At 45.4% G+C, this 20210-nt stretch overlaps 1 protein-coding gene across 4 annotated transcripts in view; it reads left to right on the forward strand.

The window, feature by feature from the left end:
- The window catches only part of SIDT1 (SID1 transmembrane family member 1), a 109452-nt gene extending 90300 nt beyond the window's left edge, over nucleotides 1-19152 (forward strand). For 3 of the 4 annotated variants that reach the window (XM_042957158.1, XM_042957159.1, XM_042957160.1), the window contains 11 exons: nucleotides 698-771; nucleotides 1942-2065; nucleotides 2275-2392; nucleotides 5134-5270; nucleotides 5952-6060; nucleotides 10238-10314; nucleotides 12802-12848; nucleotides 14941-15046; nucleotides 15121-15231; nucleotides 16159-16272; nucleotides 17681-19152. In XM_042957158.1, the coding sequence (XP_042813092.1) occupies nucleotides 698-771; nucleotides 1942-2065; nucleotides 2275-2392; nucleotides 5134-5270; nucleotides 5952-6060; nucleotides 10238-10314; nucleotides 12802-12848; nucleotides 14941-15046; nucleotides 15121-15231; nucleotides 16159-16272; nucleotides 17681-17743 (1080 nt within the window). In that variant the 3' untranslated portion in view covers nucleotides 17744-19152. The remainder of the gene's footprint in view (nucleotides 1-697; nucleotides 772-1941; nucleotides 2066-2274; nucleotides 2393-5133; nucleotides 5271-5951; nucleotides 6061-10237; nucleotides 10315-12801; nucleotides 12849-14940; nucleotides 15047-15120; nucleotides 15232-16158; nucleotides 16273-17680) is intronic. The other variant, XR_006207812.1, reaches the window with a different exon arrangement.
- Nucleotides 19153-20210: the final 1058 nt, after the last annotated feature.

Below are 20210 nucleotides of genomic sequence, written 5' to 3' on the forward strand. Positions count from 1 at the left end.
TGCAAGAAAGACTACGTAGAAAGCACAAGGGGCTGATGGTGTTTCTAATGCAGTGATTCTCACACTTTGATGTGCATTAAAATCACCTGAGGAGCTTTGAAATCCTGGTGTCCAGGCTGTACTCTATACCAAATTAGGTCCAAGCCCCTGAGAGTAGAACCAAGCATCAGTACTGATTAGACCCCCAGTGATTCTAATGTACAGATTTCTAAGTTTGAAAGCCATTGGTCTAATAATTTGGCCAGTCTCCTACTCACTATGTGATGAGGACAAGGACTTTTATGAGGTTTGGGCACCACTGCTTATAATCTCCATACTCTCTTACTACTCCAGGGCCCTGTCAGAAGATACCGCTGTGCTATGGTCTAGGAAGGTTCTTAATGATAGAGATGGTGAGAAAAATGGAAAACTGAACACATGCTTCCTCCCGTCCACATGCCCTGTGGTTATCACTCCTACATAGAGAATGGGATAGCTCCATACCCTCCCAACATGCATCCAGAAAATAGAACATATCATGACAGTCCTAGTTAGCCTGTGCTGCGTAAAGGCAGTAGACAATGACCCGTCCCCTGCTGAGAAGGAACACTGGTTATATGGTAAATCACTGTGAGCATTGCCTGCCTTTTGTGGTTTCAGGGTGGGCTCAGTAGATGGAGAAAAACTGCATCTGCTCCTCTCACTCTTGATTTTGCAGGTGGTGAATGTCACAGGCAATCAGGACATCTGCTACTACAACTTCCTCTGTGCTCACCCATTGGGCGTCCTGAGGTGAGCCCTGGCCTCTGGTTGCCCATGAGACGTTTAGAGATTCCTTTCTGTGAGATGCGATTTCAGTTTTTAAAAATACTAAACACTGGGGTGCGTGGGTGGCGCAGTCTGTTAATCGTTCGACTCTTGGTTTCAGCACAGGTCATGATCTCACAGTTCAGGAGTTCGAGCCCCCTGTCAGGCTCTGCGCTGGCAGCTGCAGGGTCTGCTTGGGATTCTCTGGCTCCCTCTCTCTCTCTGCCCCTCCCCCACTTGCTCTCTATCTCTCTCTCTCAAAATAAATAAATAAACATTTTAAAAAAATACTAAAAACAACTATGGATTACTACCCCAGTCAAGGGTAAGGAGGGATGAAATCAAAAAGTTGAGACCAGATATCTTCCTTTCATTCCTGTATAGGGGCCTCAGGAAACATTCCTAAGAAGAAGACAGGGACATTTTTGAAAACATCAGGTCCTAGCTGTGACGACACTCATCCACGGGCATGAGCTGCTCATATGTTAATTCACTGAACAACCTCATAAGATAGGTAGGATTAGCATCACTTCCATCTTCAGATGAAGACACTAAGGCTTAGAAAGGAACTTGTAGAAGGTCCCTCAACTATTAGTGATGCCAGGACCTGAACCCAGGCCTGCTGCCTCCAAGGCCATGGTCTAGCCACCAGAACATAGTGAAGTGGAAAGAACAGACTTCTTGTTCCAGAACTGAACCAGCCTCAGTTTCCTGAAATAAAGCAACTGACCATGACTGGCTGACACGTCACTATTACAGAGCTGAATATTGACACACATAGCATGGGTCCATCTATGAGAATTCCCTCTCACGGTGTAGCTGAAACACTTGGCCAAACTGCCCATCTCTGGAGCAGCTCTGTTTCCTGGGATTCATTCCGTGCCAGTGTCGTCAGGATAAAAGAGGATTGGGTGGGTGTTGGGGAAGCCACACAGGCATCCCAGGGAGGAAATGGGCACGTGATCACAGGTTAGGCATCCTAAAATAAAGGAGTAAGGTTAAAGATCATCTCTGATGATTTGCTAGTCCTGAAATCTTATGAAAAGTCTAGGTAGAAAACATGGAGTGCTGAGTGTACTCACTCATTCAAGCATTCATTCATTCTCTGAATATCTTGGATCACCTCAACTCTCTCATGGTTTCCTTCTCCTTTAGTGCCTTCAACAACATTCTCAGTAACCTGGGCCACGTGCTCCTGGGCTTCCTCTTCCTGCTGATAGTCTTGCGCCGAGACATTCTCCATCGCAGAGCCCTAGAAGCCAAGGACATCTTTGCCATGGTGAGGAGAGGGAGGGTAAATTGGATGTGAGAGCTAGGAAAGGTCATGGTTCCAAGAAGGATCTGCAAAGGGGAGGGACATCTGGCTTGATGGTGTGGTGATGGGTTATGTGTAATGAACAACAGGAGGCCAGAAGCTTGGGTTTCCAGATCCTGTGGTTCTGTCACTGATTGGTGTCTTTCCATTGACAACACTTTCTCCTTTTTCAGGATTATGGGATTCCTAAACACTTTGGTGTTTTCTATGCTATGGGCATCGCGTTGATGATGGAAGGAGTGCTCAGTGCTTGTTACCATGTCTGTCCTAATTACTCCAACTTCCAATTTGGTAATTAGAATTTACATCAACCACACAAATTTAAGTTACGGGAGTCTGGTCCTGGGACCCTCCACAAAATACCAAGGTCATGCATGCAAGAATTAAATATTTTATGTGAGCTAAAGTGATTCAAGGGCACTTCCCCACAGGGTGTGGTTTCTACATGTTGTACCATTTTTTCTCTCTGACCACTTTCAGACTAGAAAACACTCAACAGTGAATGATGATCCCATGACTAGATTTGCAGGTGGGCAATGGGCTAAGTATTAGGCAGCAGGGCAGATAGAATTCAACAGACACCTGGAAAGTTTCCTCAGTATAATTTGGCCTAACTTAGTAACTAGACTGCTTTGGGTCGAAAGTAATAGAAAGCCCAATTCAACTGGATTAAATAATAAGGACAATTATCAGCTCACCTTCTGAAAGTCCAAAGGTGGAAAGGGCTTGCAGTTGATTTATCTGGTGGCTCTGGCTCCAATTCTCCATAATCCCTTGGGTTATGCCGAGCCTGCAGGATGATTTTATCCTCAGGCTATCAGGAAACTCATGATGGCAAAAATAGCTACAGCGAGTCCTGGCTTCCTGTCTCTATCTACTTCATGATGTCTGGTGGTTACAGCAAGCTGGTTTCCACGAGCCTTCATTTAAGAGCAAGGAAACTTCTGGGGCGCCTGGGTGGCTCAGTCAGTTGAGCGTCTGACTTCGGCTCAGGTCATGATCTCACGGTCCGTGAGTTCGAGCCCCGAGTCGGGCTCTGTGCTGACAGCTCAGAGCCTGGAGCCTGCTTCGGATTCTGTGTCTCCCTCTCTCTCTGCCCCACAGAGCCTAGAGCCTGCTTCGGATTCTGTGTCTCCCTCTCTCTCTGCCCCTTCCCTGCTCATGCTCTGTCTCTGTCTCAAAAATAAATAAAAACATTTTAAAAAATTAAAAAAAAAAAAACAAAAGAACAAGGAAACTTCTTTGCGAACCCCCCCCCCCCCGCCCAGATAACATTCTTCCACACCTCAATAGTTTAAATAGTCATGAGCCATTCCAGAATTATTCTCCAGGTGCTGGTTAGCTCAAGCCTGGGTTGGGACATCAATCATGGTGGCAAAGGAGGCAGATCACCTTTTAGACCAGTGAGAACCATCCGACGCACCACAGGTGGGGTTAGCTTTGCTGAAACCAGTAGGCTAAAAAGGCATGCATTTCTGAATTGAAAATGGGGCTGAGACAGTTGAGTTACTAATATGCTGTCAGGAAGGAGAAAGGTGAGAACGGGTGCCAGTAGTAGTGACCTCCACACTCAAGGAGAAGAATTTTAAAAAGTCATTTTTATCTTTGTACTCTAGCCTCTGTGAGCCCAGAACACCACAGAAATTCTCTGCCACATTTAATTTTTTTTTATTTAGAAACATTTTTAACAGAGAAAACTACAGAGAACAATATCATTCACCACTCAGAATGAACAAATGCCAACATTTAAAAATACCTTCCTTAAATCTACCTTTTAAGAAATAACATGTTGTGGGGCGCCTGGCTGGCTCAGTCGGTACAGCATGCAACACTTGATGTCAGGGTCGTGAGTTCAAGCCCTGTGTTATGCATGGAGATTACTTAATTAAAAAGAAAAGAAGAAGAAGAAGAAGAAGAAGAAGAAGAAGAAAGAAAATGTGACAAAGTTGAGTCCTTTGAACTGTTTTCCAAACTTATTCCCCTCTTCCATCCTCAGAGGCAACAGCTTGACTAATTTGATATTTTATCAGTCCAGTTTTTATAATTTTACTACATTTGTAGTAAATTAATATTTACCTATCAAACTATGTTCTGCAACGTTTTTTCGTCCAACAATATGTTTTCAAGATTTATGAATATTGAATCAAAGATATCCAGTTCTTCCATTTTTAAGGACTGTCATCTTCTGTAATAAAAATATGTATACTACATTTGTCAGTTCCTCTACTGAACAACATTTAGGTGTTGCCAATATGTTGCTATTGTAGACAGTGCTTCAGTGAACACCCTTACATACTTCTCTTTGTGCACATGTGAGAGAGGTTCCCTGGGACACCTAGAAGTAGAATGTTGGAGTCACCTGGACCAGTCACCATTTTACCAAGAACTTCCAAGTTTCTCCAGAGTATTGATTCCTACTCCCACTAGCTGCCTGAGAGTTCCCATTTCCCTATATCATCACTAATATGTTACCATCAGACATTGAAATGTTTTGCTACACTCTTGAGTAATATGGGACATTGCCTTGTTATTCCAGTTTGCATTTCCATCACTGTCGTACAACTAAGCCACATTTAATTTCTAGCTACTTTCCATCCCTAGGCTGTAAAGCTATATATGAGTAATCAATTATATGAGCTATATATTGAACAATCAATGTGGTTATATTTTGGGATGCGGATAAGGACCTTCCACACCCACCTAGCATTCTTTCCATGGTCACAGTGCCCTAACTGTCACCAGTATGGACTCTTGCTGTTGCTGTTGAACACCAGCATTTAAACGCAAATACCCCTGCAAGCGGGGATAGTCAATTATTTATCCTATCATCAGATACTTTTCTTCTGTGAGTGGAGTATGTGGGGTCTGGCCAGAGAATGTGCCTGTGGAGGCTGCCATGTTGGAGGTCTCCACACAAACTGAGGGCAGCAAATATTCTAGGGCCTGAAGGCAGGGGGGTTTTCAAGACTAAAGAGAAATTGTCTGTCACCTACTGGATCCTGATTGTTTTGGCTCCCCCTGTGTGCCCTCAGACACCTCCTTCATGTACATGATCGCCGGCCTCTGCATGCTGAAGCTTTACCAGACCCGCCACCCAGACATCAATGCCAGCGCCTACGCTGCCTACGCCTCCTTTGCGGTGGTCATCACGCTCACTGTCCTCGGAGTGGTGCGTCCCTCCCCGTGGCCTTCAGCCCAGCTTTCCAAACATGCCCCCTTGGGAGGTTTTTTTGTTTTTTGTTTTTTGTTTTTTGTTTTGTTTTGTTTTGTTTTGTTGCTATTTGTTTGGTGGACCTCAGGGGAACAGGTTTGAATTAATTACAATCCTTGGTTCCTGCCACATGGCCATCATGAGTCAATTCATGACATTTTATTCAGTTACTTAGCTATTTATCTCTAATAATGTAATAGGCACCTGTAAAACTACCCCTGGAGAGTTCCACTGTAAAGCTGGGACCTGACTCATGTGAGAATAGAATAGAGATGTTCAAGCTGATGGGAGAGGCAGACTTAAAAGAGCAGAAGCGGCTTTCTAAATGTGCAGGGACACATGTCCATTGTCTGCAGTCATTGTCAGAGCATTAGCTCCCAGCTTTAGACCTACTGCCCCTCACTGTTGTTGTTCGGTGCCTCACCCATTTCCTCCTTCTTCCATTTTTGCTTGGCCAGGTAGCCATTCTTTTTTGTGCAGTGTGATCCCTGTGAGCTCACAGAAGTGGGGGGGGGGGGGTGGGGATCAAAATGCATGCACAGCTCAGTTTTTGACTCCTTATGCATACATGAGAGAATGATTTTCTGGAGTTCTGTGGGGAAAACCCCGGATGAAGGTAACCTCCATCTTTACTCCTAGGTGTTTGGGAAAAACGACCTGTGGTTCTGGATCATCTTCTCCGCAATCCATATCCTGGCATCTCTAGCCCTTAGCACCCAGATCTACTACATGGGTCGTTTCAAGATAGGTGAGTCACCTGTTGCTCTACACTAACACACTGATTAACTTACCTCAAGAAAGCATTGTCTTCGCTCACCCTAAATGGAAGTGTTGCTGGTCATCATGAACACGTGCTCTGAATTCTGGGTATTTTATAACGTCCTCTCCTGTGTAGGATTACAATGAGCTATTGCTACTGTTCTGATTCCAACTGAGAAACTAAGGTGGTCATACTCAGACCTGAAGCAGACCCCCAGCCCCAAGACCCAGTGCTTTATAACTCACAGACTTTGAAAGTGTGTTTGAAGAATGGTTGGTCAGCACTCCACTCATTCCACCTAGAGAAATAGCTTTCAGATTGTAACATTTAAAACGAGCATTTCTCTAAGTAGCCTACATGGTTATCAAGAATGAATTTTATATTGTTTTCAAATCCTGGAACTGGAGTGTTTTGAGACTTAGGAATCATAACAGGTGGGTGACCTGCTGAACTACCCCGACAATGTGAACGTATCACATTAGAGCACTGCGTGCTCCATGGAACCAGCTTCTGCCCTGCTGCTGATGTCAGTCAGCATGCACGGGAACAGATAGATTGAAGTCATGTTAGAGCATTTAAATATCCCCAGGCTGTTTAAGGTCCAGGAAGCCACACTTAAATATTCTTTTGTATATTTCAAGAAAAATAATTGTGTATAAGCACAGGCTGAACCCTCGTATTTGCAGAGCTCAAAGCAAGAGTGTAAATAAAAGCCCACTAAAAAAAAATTTAAGTTGTAAAGCAGACTTAAAAATCTATTAAATACATGGATAGAAGGAAGGAAGGGAGGGAGGAAGGCAGGGAAGCAGGCCAACAAACTGATAAATATATATGCCTTCATTACAACCTAGAAGGTCCAGGTTCAAATTTAAAATTGTCATTTCCTCAGAAGGACACTCCAGAACATAACTGTATCGGAGAGCTGGTCCCCAGCCCCCGCCCCTCTCTTCTTCCCATGCTGGCTCTGTCCTGCATCTTAAGGGGTCTCACAAGTATGTACATGGATATTCTTGCCCAGCACTCAGCTGGCCCTTCCTTGCCCCTAGAAGTGCCCGCTCCAGGGGTACCATCTGTCCTCAAGAAGGTAGACTAAGGAAGGGGGCTATCAGGTTCTGCGAGGGGACTCAGGTCCATCTGGGCGGGGAATTCTGGGGTCTGGGAATTCAGAATGTGGCCTAGAAGGAGTATTCATTTGCCCGGCAGACCCCTTACTCACTAGGGAATGAGGGCCTTTAAAATACAGCCAGGTCTAAGAGTGATTCTACATAACCAAGTAACCTTCAGATTAGAAAGCTGAATAAAACAATTTCTCATTTTGGCAGCTTAGTTTTCCCCTGTGGCACAGTCAGTAGATTTGCCCGTGGCAATAACAGAGCCAATGTACCTCCAAATCGCCCAGTGGAAGCATCATTAAATGGTTGTACAGAGCATTTGGCTTGATGCTCTGGTCATGCCCCATCCTCCAGATTCAAAGGTGAGTGAAGGCATACAAAGTCAACTTTGAAAAGGAAAATAATTTGGAGCATGGTTGTTCTGGTTGCTCCCTGAGTTGGAAAAATAAACTTGAATACAGATGTATGTAACAGTGTGACCGTTAATAATACATACAGGAACTTTTAATATATCTATACCACTTTTGCCCCATACAATTTTGCAATACCGTATTGGTTTACCTTCTGAAAAAGGAGAGATGTAATGGAGTATATTATGACCATGTAATAGTCTGTAGGGTCTCAACAGGAAAAAGATGTCACACACAAAGATGAAGGTTTTAGTCACAAAGGGACTGTTCATAAGACAAGGTCAAGGTAGAGGAGAATGAACGTGGTCGTCTGGCAACCTGGGGTAAGTAGCAGAGAAACTCTCATATCCATTAGTCCAAAGGACAGGAAGGAAGTAGTTACCAAAATGTGGAAGGAGAGGACAGGAAGGAAGTAGTTACCAAAATGTGGAAGGAGAGGAAGTCACCCTGAAAGACACGGCCAGTCTAAGGCAACCTCACAGGGAGGGCAGAAGGTGGATAAGTACTCTGAGCTCACTTTTCTTCCTGTGTCCCTCCAGTCTCCTACTGGGGCTTCCCATTGTCCAAATCCATGGAGAGTGAGCAAATCCACTTACGTGGTCCTACAGTCAGGCTCATTGGCCTGGTGCAGGACAGAGATGCGGCAAATAGGTCTGCAAGGGTAAATGGAAGACAGCCAGTGCATAGCACTACTGAGTATTTTCAATTTCTCTACCCACCTCTTCCCAAGGTGGTCACAGACTTACCAGAGTCCAAAGGAAAATGTCCTGTTCTATGGTGACAATGATTGCATCTAAATTTAGTCCAAAGGCAGGAAGCTGAGTTAGTGGACAGTGGTTCAGCCAACACCAGCCTCTCCGCCCATTTCATAAGCTGCCTTTGCTTTCTGCAATGACATACCTTCTCCGTGGCCCTCAGGCCGCACCTGCAAATGAACGTGGATACAGGAAAGGCAGCAGCAATGGGGCAGAGCATCTCCTAAGGAGGACAGAAAACCATAGAGCCACTTGCCCAGATCATGACTCTGCTACCAGAGCCCAAGGAAAGGATGGCAGGGATCACTTGTGAGAGAGAATGGATTGCAAAATGCAAGTGGTGCATAAAAGAGATAGGGAGAGACAGACTCTGATTCACTCTTTGAAGAAGAGGAAACGTCTGAATGTTTGAGACAGGCAGGAAGTTTCTGTGTTCTTTATGATGAGCAAACATTACTTTTTTTAATTGGAAAATAAAACTAAAGTCATCGTTTTGAGAGAAAAATAAAATGACCAGTAGTTTACCTGTTTGGCTACCTTCTTATATCATTTTCTTTTCTCATTTATTCCCTGCTTCCCACCGATTCAGATGTGTCTGACACAGGTAATGTTCAGCCACCCTTCCCAGGGCTCTAGATTGCTTTCTTAACACAGCGACCTGTGTGACTGTCTGCCAGCCTGGCTCTCTGAACACCCCTTCCAGGTTGGGCAGGATCAGCTTATGGGGAGGGGGCCAGAGAGAAGCTCAGAGGAAAGGATACACTCCAGCCCAGCCTGCCCTGCACGTCTTCTGGACTATTGCATGGACCCATCCCATCCCCTCCCTCCCTCAGTATATCTGGTCTAGTGAAGTCTGGTGAAATTGACCCCAAGGGTAAATGTGAGGAGGAATGGCATTCACAACACAGCTGGGGTCCGCCCTGGTTGAAATGTTTGCTTTGAGCAGACCTCAGCCTTGCCTGTGATGTCTACAAGTGTAGACTGTTCACAGAAAGACAGCTCCACCTGTGACCCTCACTCTGTTCATAGAACAATTGTAACACACACATGTGCTGTGTTTCATTCTATGCTTTTGAAGGATCGCATTTAAAAATTGTTCCCAATCTTTTGCTCTCCATCGTAACTTGCATTCCTTTGATTACTGTTGCAGTACAAGTTTAGACTCTGAATGTGCTCCATAGACTTCAGTGTCCCTTGGCTCAATTCTTACTGACTTACAACCACATGGAGAAATACAGATTCGAATTTTTACAGGCTAAGATTTCCCATCCTCTAGAGAGAGCAGATGTTTTAAGGTACCTGGAGGGGCCCCATAACACCTCTGCTATAAAGGAAACACCTCTGCAGTAAACTGTACACAAAGGGGAACTTAGCTGATGGAGACAATAGAGGCGCTGGCCGGCCACTCAAATTATTTGTGAGCATTTGTCACATGGGTCCACCTCACTTGCCTGTTTCTGCAATATGATGCCTGGATACAGCACACCTTACAGGACAGCACAGGCATGTACAGGCACAGTTTTTTTTATTTTAATTTTTTAAACGTTTTTTCATTTTTGAGAGAAAGAGGGAGAGGGACAGAGAGAGAGGGAAACAGAGGATCCAAAGTGGGCCCTGCACTGACAGCAGCAAGCCTGACGCAGGGCTCAAACTCACAAACCGTGAGGTCATGACCTGAGCCAAATTTGGATATTTAACTGACTGAGCCACCAGGGCGCCCCACAGGCACCATTTTTTAAAGCAAACATCTGTTGCTGACCTAATAAGTACAAAGCACCATTTTTATAAGGTGAAGACGACATCATCTTGGCCCTAAAATCTTGGGCCGTATGGGAGTATTCTGTAGTATCTCTGACTAAGCCTTACTATGCAATTGTGTCATCGGCAGATTTGGGGATTTTCCGAAGGGCCGCTATGGTGTTCTACACGGACTTCGTCCAGCAGTGCAGCCGGCCTCTGTATATGGTACGTGCGTGCTCCTGTGTGCCTTGGCCTTGTCCCAGAGAGAAGGGGAACAGTATGAGGGGCAGGCTCGGGGCAGACACTCAGGTTCCCTAAATCAAGAAGGCCAGATGGCCCAGGGTGGCTGAGCTCCAAGCAGGGGGAAGAAGCATGTTCCTTACTCTTCTTCTTGGTCATAAAAAACAGACTGGGATAGATCCATTTTAATACATGAAATACTGCTAGTGTTTAAAGAAGAAATCTGTGTATACATACAAAACTACGGAACAGTGACAGTTGCTATGGGGAAGGATCAAGGCAGGGTGTCATCCAAAGAGGTATGATTATTTCACTTGTGGAAGTGCAAAGGGCACTCACTGGATAATTATACCATGACAGCAGGCATAAACCAGGCTTGTCCCAAGAAAACTGGGCATCTGTCACTCCGGTTGCTTTCATCAAGAACTGAACACTTTCAGGGGCACCTTGGTGGCTCAGTCGGCTAAGCATCCGACTTCAGCTCAGGTCATGATCTCACAGTTCACAAGTTTGAGCCCCGCATCGGGCTCTGTGCTGACAGCTCAGGGCTTGGAGCCTGCTTCAGATTCTGTGTCTCCCTCTCTCTCTGCCCCTCCCCCGCTCATGCTCTGTGTCTCTCTTTCTCAAAAATAAACAAACATTAAAAACTTTTTTTAAAAAAGAACTTAACACTTGCCACACCATACACTGGTTTGATTTGTGTACATTGTTTGATTTTTACAGTAAGCAAGGATATTTTCTTCAAAATTGTGGTTATTACTGACTGGTTGAAATGCAAGTTCTAAAAATTCTCCATCACTGTTTTCAGTATATCATACATTTCTACACTAGGCAGAAAGATTGGGACCCTGGTCCCAGCTATATCTTGGCTCTCTGGCCAGTGAGTGACCTTAGGAAGGCCACATACATGCTGGGAGCCATTACCCCAACCTTTCCACCATGCTGTGGTCAGAATTCCTGATACTATTTGGGCCTGACACACAGGAGTTCACGAAGTACCTGCTAATAATTTATGATCAAATAGTTTACGATCATATTGACATAAAGGAATATGAGAATGTTTTCACCCTCTAGAGCTTGGGCAGGAACTCTGTTGAGGGGACTGAGGCTGAAGGGTTTTATTTACATGAGAACTTAAAAACCCAGTAGGGCTGGGGCTCCTGGGTGGCTCAGTTGGTTAAGCGTCCGACTTTGGCTCAGGTCATGATCTCGTGGTTTGTGGGTTTGAGCCCCATGTTGGGCTCTGTGCTGATAGCTCAGAGCATGGAGCCTGCTTCAGTTTTTTATGTCTCCCTCTCTCTGCCCCTCCTTGCTTGTGCATGTGTTCTCTCTCTCCCTCTCTCTCTCTCTAAGAATAAATATTTTTAAAAAAACCAGTAGGACCTGTGAGTATTTTGAGAGTTAAGCCTGTCTTAGCTGTGAGCCATGAGGAGCAATTAATGTTTTGTTTGTTTGTTTACTCACATTATGTGATGCAGACTGTCTTTTTTTCTAGCAGACTATTTTTCTTTTATTTTTTTTTTAATGTTTATTTTTGAGAGAAAGAGAGAGAGAGAGACAGAGTGTGAGCAGGGGAGGGGCAGAGAGAGAGGGAGACACAGAATTGGAAGCAGGCTCCAGGCTGTCAGCACAGAGCCCGATGCAGGGCTTGAACCCACGAACCGTGACATCATGACCGGAGCCCAAGTCGGATGCTTACCCAACTGAGCCACCCAGGAGCCCCAGAGCTAATTTTTTTAAAGGAAGATATTTCCTCCAAGCTAGATGGATCACCCACAAAGACAGAGAATCAGCACTTTTAAATAGTCCATGAGGACATGCAAATTAAAGTACAATCAGATGCCACCTAAAAGTTTTACATTGTATGCAAAGAAGCAGGGCCAGGTTGTGAATTAATCTCTATCAGAGGAACTTTCCTTTGAGATGGACCTCTCCTAGTTCACCCACCACCAACATCTTTAGTGTTAAGGCTGTGTGTTTAGAGACCGGGAGCCTGAGCGTTGCAGGACCTCCTTGGAGTCAGAGTAATGGAGAGGAAATGGGAGCCATACAGGTGAGGCCCGAGAGCTGCCTCGTGGCTCGCTAAGTAATGGCGCAGGGAAACAGTGCTGGATTACATTACAGCAACGGCAGAATTCTTTTCGCTACCGAGTGATCTGCACACATCACCAACTTCCTCAAGAAGTGGGGCCGGGGTGCCCAGCTACCCTACACACTGGTGGGGGAAACAGTAAGAGTCTTGCTTTACTCACCGTGTTTTCTTTAACAGACACAAAGTCACATCCGTTCACAGACCGAGGCCTCGCCATTTGTTCCCGTAGGAGATTAGTGTCCGCCTGCAGGCACAGCTCTCTTAGAACCATGGAAACTCTTTTCACCAGGCAATTGTTTCCCCATAATTGATGCTGCCCCTACAAGTAGGTCAAAAGAAAAGAGATGTGTGCAGTCTCTCATCTGATGTTTTCTTTCCAGGATAGAATGGTGTTGCTCATCGTGGGGAATCTGGTTAACTGGTCCTTGTAAGTAGTCTTAGGAAGACACGTTTTTCTCTTTATTGATGTCTGTAACACGGCGGTTTAGCTTTCCTTGGCTGTCATTTATATAAAGAAATGTGAAATTAAGGAGCGTGTAGGACTGTGCTTGCCCTAGGGACTTGGAAGAAAGGTATTTTTCCTCCACAAAGAACACACTAGGAAGTCTTGTGTACCAACGGTGGTCTCTTTTAAAGTGCTGTGTTCAGCACCTTGATGCATTGAGCTCATTTGTGCCACAAGACCAACATCAAATCTGTTATCTACATGGATAGACTATGTAGATAGTTAGATGCTAGAGATTATTCTAAAAGTTACAAACATGAAGCATAGTTTTAAAGTCTTGTAGATCTTTCCATCAAGGCTACCCAGTAGACATTTCCCTTTCTTACTAAATGTGTGTGTGTTTGCGTGTGTGCATGAGCGTGTGTGTGTACAAGTCTCTTTCCTCTTTATTTCTTGCCCTATAGTTCTCAATCTTCCTACTGCACCAATATCCCTTTTCTTCTCTTCCCTCATTATTACCTGGGCTTTTTTCCCTCCGATGGCTTCAAAATAGAACAGTACAACAGACCTATATTTTTGTTATCTGTAACTATTTTATACAACCTATTCTCAACTTTAAAATGTGAGTAAGTGAGCTGTTTCATTAGTCTCCCCCAAGTCAGTAAGTTTAGTTGCTTTTATTAGTGGTTCTTAGCTGATATGCTAAAAAGGTCAGTGACCTTTGATAGAAAGATGACTCCTGCCCCCCTTTAAGACATGAAAGGACTGAAAACAGAGGCGTACCTTCGGGTAAAGCCAGAATCGGGTTTTGAGAATTCAAATCTTACTTGGGGCATATGCTTGTGGAAGAAATTTCCCATTATGTTGTCACCCAGGGATTACCTCGGGGTAAGCGCCATGCCTGTGAAGGACCCCTCCTTGATGTAGAGACACGTCGAGATGGGTGATTCTTGGCAGTGGTCACCTGTGGCACTCTTCTTGACCTCTCTTTTAGGGAGGACCCCACAGTCCTGATGACTCTGTAAGATAGGGTGCAGGGTGCTCGTGGGAGAAAAGGGACCAACCCCTTGATAATGAGCAACTGATAACTATGTCCCCAGTGCTCACAAATACCTGGCGTGTCCCCACCCCTCCCATGACCAAAACCAAACCCACGATCTGCTCACAAGACAAGGTAAATGGCCTCTCTTTTCTTACACAGGCGCTCTTTGGGCAGCAAGGTCTGCAGGAATGAATGGGATGTGACAACACACTGGCACTATGGGAACCTGGTGGAGGGTTGGCTTCCTCTTTGTTTCTCCATCCTCAGTTTCCCATGGACACTACAAGACATGGAGTGACTTCATGTGAATCTTGAATGTTATTTTAAAAGAAATTTGGGGGAAAAAAGCAGTGCTAAACCCCAACCAAACTAAACTTCAATATTAATGTAAAAACCATAGGGGAGCCCGAGTGGCTCAGTCGGTTGAGCTTCCAACTCTAGATTTCAGCTCAGGTCACGATCTCATGGTCAAGGGATCAAGCCCCGAGTCCAGTTCCATGCTGGATGTGGGGCCTGCTCGGGATTCTGTCTCTCTCCCTCTCTCTCTGCCCCTCCCCCACTCATGCTCGCTCTCTCTCTCTCTCTCTCTGTCTCTCTCAAAAATAAACAAACATTTTTAAATAAATAAATAATAAAAACCATAGACAGTTTTTTGTTGATAATGTGTGGCAAGCCAATTTCGAGATAATTCTATTTCTAGTAATCTAGTCTAATGAATTAATCTTAAATGCAAAAAAAGGGAAAAGCATAATATGTCTGAAGGTAGTGATTTATTCATTGCACTGTTCTTTGTAATGAAAAGCCGCAAGGCAAAAGGAAAACTATTTCAACTAGAGAGGAAAGAGGATTGTGGTACATCCACTTATGGGAACCTTACAATCATCAAAAATGCCAGGTCTGAAGGAGGTGTTGTAATTTACTTGCATTAGAGGTTTTTCTTTAACTCCCTTCCTCCCCAAAGTGGAGGTGAAAAAGCCAACAATGTTACAAACCCAGCTTGTTGCCTACATACTAATCCCTCCCTGCACCCAGCGCCCTCTTTGGACTGATCTATCGACCCCGGGACTTCGCTTCCTACATGCTGGGGATCTTCATCTGTAACCTGCTGCTCTACCTGGCCTTTTACATCATCATGAAGGTGAGAGTGGGCACCAGGAGCCGCCTGCCCTGGGTCCGAAAAGGCCGTGAGCTGCATCTGCTTTCCATCCACAGCTCCGCAGCTCAGAGAAGCTCCTCCCCATCCCGCTCTTCTGCATCGTGGCCACGGCTGTGGTGTGGGCCTCCGCCCTGTACTTTTTCTTCCAGAATCTCAGCAGCTGGGAGGTAAGAGGGCAGTTTTCTTTTCAGAGGAAATGTTCTCCCTCCCTCTTGCCTTTTTGATCTTCCTACTTCCCTCTCTGTGTGCTTGTTGCTGTTTGTCTTTGAAATGAAAGCTTTCTCTAAAAGGGATGGTGTTTAATGTCCACACATAAATGGCATGCTGTCGTCATTGTCAGAGTAGGCCTCGTCAAGGTGTGAGCCCTCCAAACACAGCAGATTGGATGCTCATTACGTGTTGTATTATGATTCTCTTGCCCATGGATGTTTAACGTGTGCCAAACCTTCATTACTGTATCTTCTCATAATCCTATCCATAAACAAATACCCAGCTGCAGGTGTTTATAAATCCATTGCATAGATGGGAAAACTGAGGCCTAGGAAATAAGTGATACATTGAGTAGCAGAAAGGAAGCCTTAGCTCTCCATCACAATCAATTTAGAACATTTGTTATCACTCTAGAAAGAAAGCCTGCCCACTAGGAGTCGCTCTCCGTTTCTCCCTAAACCACCAGCCACAGGCAACCACTAATCTATCTTCGGTCTCTATAGATCTGCCTGTTCTGGACATTTCATACACATAGAATCATACCATATGTGGTCTTGAAGTCTAGCTTCTCCATTCATCCATGTGGTAGCGTATATTGGTACTTCATGTCTTTTTAATTGCCGAATAATTTTCCATTGTATGCATGCAGCACATTTTACCTATCATCAGTTGAGGGACATTTAGATGGTTTCCACTCTTTGGCTCTTATGAGTGTGGCCGCTGTGAACATTGTGTACAAGTTTTCGTGTGGACTAATGTTTTCTTGGAAGCTAACTTTTTGGGCCGGGCATCCAACAGCATTTTTGTAGCTTTCTGGATGCTCAGCCCTCTAAACAGCTGAACTGTAGGAGTGCTCACCCACATTCTGCCTCACCTTCCTCCAGGGAACCCCAGCCGAATCCCGGGAGAAGAACCGGGAGTGTATCCTGCTCGATTTCTTTGATGACCATGACATCTGGCACTTCCTCTCTGCCACAGCCCTGTTTTTCTCATTCTTGGTGAGTTTATAATACCTGTCTGTCAATTTCTTCTCTCTTCACATCCTGTACTTTCTTCCCCTGCATTCCTTACTTTTTTGTATTTCTAACTTCTCTTTCTAATTCCTCATTATAATTTAACATACAAATTCTTTTATATCTTTTTTCACATTATATCCTTCAGCTAGATATTTATTTTCATTTTCCTTTTACTCTCCAATATTTCAAGATACAGTTAACAAAATGATTTTCCTTAAATGGCACAACGTTTAGACTGAATCGGTTATTAGAACTCACATGCCCAGAATCGCCCCAGGAATCACTTCTGGCACTCACTCAAATTTCAGAAACATTAGATTCTTCCTTCTTGTGCTCACATTTCTCCTCCTCTTCCAGTCTCACTGAATATCCCACAAATATTTTACAAGTTTCTGGAGCGGCTGGGGATAGCAGCCAGGTCTCTTGCTTCTAACCGGTCTGTCCCAGATCTCTCCTGTAATCCTTCCATTTCTTGTGGCCCAAACACCTTTCCAGAAGCTATGCATACTCTAACAATGGATGATCACTGCTGGCTTCCTTTCATCCTAATTTAGACTTTCCCAAATTAAAAGTCCGCTGTGCCTGTGCACAGGTAGCAAGCAACACACTGGGAGACCTGTGCTCCCAGCACTGCTCACGGTGAGCGGGCTCTGCCGCCACACGGCCTCGAGAGTGGAGCGGGGCTGCCCCCTCGTGGCCATCTGGGGAAGTTCAACAATCTGTATAAACCTCACTCCTAGTGAAGTGTAGTTTTGATGAACAACACCTTCATGAGAGAGACAGAGACCACAAAAGTGGAGTGAAAGTTTCCATGTGAAGAGAGTGGTGGTAGAGGGAACTGAAAATGGAGGCAGAGTATACATTGCTTGTATAGCAATACTCTATGCAACAAGATTTCCTTTCCTCTAGATCTTGGGCCACATGTCCCCTTTTAAGTAATGACTTAAGTAATGACTTCCCTGGCCACCCATCAGCACTTTTTTTCAACCTTTCCCTACCCCATACTTCCTATACTCCCTCCATGGTTTAATTTTTGTTACTATTTCATTACATATTATTATCTAGTACACTGGACTTTGCATACATCACTAACATGGCTGTATTGTTCCCATTTGCTTCATGTCTGAAGCTCTCTCAAATGTAAGCTCCAAGAAGGTAGGGAGTTTTGTCTCTGGCATCTAGAATAGCACATAATAGGCCCTTGGTACACATCGGAATTAATAGATGAACTAGGTGATCAGAATTGCCCATGTAGAGCACAGCACTGCAGACAGCCACAGAGGACAGGAAGGCGCTGTGCTGTCAACCCAGGTGAGTCTCAGAGAGGAAGTTGGGCTTACTGTGGCTGTGACCGTGCACTGCTTTCATTCCTCTGCCCCTCCCATTCCAGGTTTTGTTAACCCTGGATGATGACCTGGACGTGGTTCGGAGGGACCAGATCCCTGTCTTCTGAGCCTCCAGCACTAAGAAAGGGAGGGGGAGCAATCGATCTCGGTGCTGTTTCATGAAAATACAGGGACCGCAGCAAAGTCACCACTGCCAAATGCTCCACTCACCTCGTCAGGTCAACTTGGTGTGTGCTCACACAGGGAGGACAGGGGCAGGAGGGAGATTCAAGCCTGCAAGAAGGGAGGTGGAGGGGAAGCCACGGGTCTGGACAGAGGCAATCCCTGAAGAGTCTAGAGACACCCATCCCCTTGTGTTTGCAGCCCTGAGCTAAACGTGGACACAAGCTGCATCCAAGTCAACTCTGTCTTGGGACCTCTCCCGCCCTCCTCTGAGACTCGCCGGCAAGGACAGTGATGCTGCCCTCTTCTGTCCAGCTGCCTCCAGGCCCGGAGAGGCCAGCAGCTCAGATCTCCTGCCCAGACACTTTTTAGATGGGCCCCCTTCGCACCCCCACAGTATCTGCTGCTTGACACATCCCAGAGCACCAACTCGCTTCTCCAGGGTCCAGGGGTGATACAGCTCCTCAGAGTCTGGTGGAGGGCTGAACCCACGTCCTAGGGCTTAGTAGGACCAGCTAGTCACCTCCTTGGAAGGAACGCTGTATGCGTCCCCCAGGTTCCTGACCCCATTAGAAGGGCTCTGGATTGAGCTTTGTCACGCACTCGTCCTAACAGGTAACTGTTCCCAGGACCAAGGCTTGGGTACTCACCTACTTGTTAGTGTCTTCATGCCACCGCTGTGTGTTGACCCCACAACTCAGGCTCTGCTTTCCTGGGTTAGGCCCTGGTGTTCTCTCACCAGCTCCAAGGTAGGCGAAACAGGAAGAACTCTTCTAGCAGCAGAAGGAGTGAGAGAAATGACCGACAGGGCTAAGAGACTGGTGACATCAGCCTCCAGCAAACAGACCTCACCCTAAGGAAGTGGGTGCCTAGAGCACATGCAGCAAAGCTGAAATTGCCTCCTCGAGCGCCCAATTCTAACAGCTCGATTCTGTGCCCATGTCACCTGTGGGGAATAAATAATTGTTCAAACCAGGGATGCTGCATTGGGGGTCCTCTGCCACCGACCAAGCCCCTTACCTGTCACTTGAGGCAGGTTAGGGCCTCCAGATTTTCTCTCTGAAGTTCTCTAGAAATAACTCTCAGGATGAACACATTTTACTCATCCTCTTGAGTTGCAAAGAGCAAGCTGATTGAGGATTGCTTCTTGGTTGCACCGGATTCTCATTCTCTCGCCAGTAAGGTGCTGCAAAGCCCACTTCACTGCCACCGTCTGACATCTCTGCCCCTGCCACGCCCCATTTGGACCAAGCACCCGTAGTACCTGGAGGAAGATGTAATCAGAAAAGAGACATATGGGGGCGCCTGGGTGGCGCAGTCGGTTAAGCGTCCGACTTCAGCCAGGTCACGATCTCGCGGTCTGTGAGTTCGAGCCCCGCGTCAGGCTCTGGGCTGATGGCTCGGAGCCTGGAGCCTGTTTCCGATTCTGTGTCTCCCTCTCTCTCTGCCCCTCCCCCGTTCATGCTCTGTCTCTCTCTGTCCCAAAAACAAATAAAAAAAAAAAAAACGTTGAGAAAAGAGACATATGAATGTGCACCCTATATATATTTGCCTGTGAAGTTGAAGTCACCTGTCACCTCTGCTTTCCTGATCGTTCATTAGGGAAATGGATCAGGCGTCCTTTTTGTTTAAAAAAGTATTACTGTCTCTAAAATATTTGTATAATGTTCAAAGTCACATTGCAGAAGTTTCGATAGCAAACTTTCCCGGATTTTAAAAACACAAAGATGTTTTAATGAAACTTTTTGTGATTTTCTTTTCTAAAATGTCCCCAAACTTATCATTGCTTTTCTACTATTCTTCCTTCCTTAAAAACTGTTGGCTTCCATAGGCTATATAAAGGCCACCTATAAAAATAGTTGTGATAGTCTAACATCTAAAACAAATTTCGAATCCATTTAATAATGGCTCATTTGACCTAATTCTTTTATTTTAATGCACTGATGACTTCAATCAAAAAAAAAAAAAGGGTGCACTAAGGAAATGTGGACAAAGTCTGTTCAAGTGGCCCTGTGGCCCAAAGTGAATAAATTGTGAGATGCGTTACCTGGTCCAGCAGCTTGTTTGGAAATGTATCTGTGGGAATGGGGAGGGGACTCTGAACTGTGTTGTGCTGCGGTGTTCTTGACCGTTTATTCCCATCATGTCTAAATTATGCTGTAAACTCACACACTGTGGTCAGTTCCCTTCTCTGCAGCAGGACTAAAAACCCAGACCAAGCCTGCTCCTACAACTATCAATTCTAAATGTAGTTGTTGCTACTTCTCTCTACAGTACGAATGTCATGGCTGGAGGACATGAGAAAGTTGTCCGACTGCATCCGTGGTTGATAGGAATGCCGGGGTGGAGGGGGGCAGCCTCCCAGCTGAATGGTCCCTTGTCCCTGTGTAGAACAATGCCCACGCAACTTTT

Source organism: Panthera tigris, chromosome C2, assembly GCF_018350195.1.
Source record: "Panthera tigris isolate Pti1 chromosome C2, P.tigris_Pti1_mat1.1, whole genome shotgun sequence".
Taxonomy (NCBI): domain Eukaryota; kingdom Metazoa; phylum Chordata; class Mammalia; order Carnivora; family Felidae; genus Panthera; species Panthera tigris.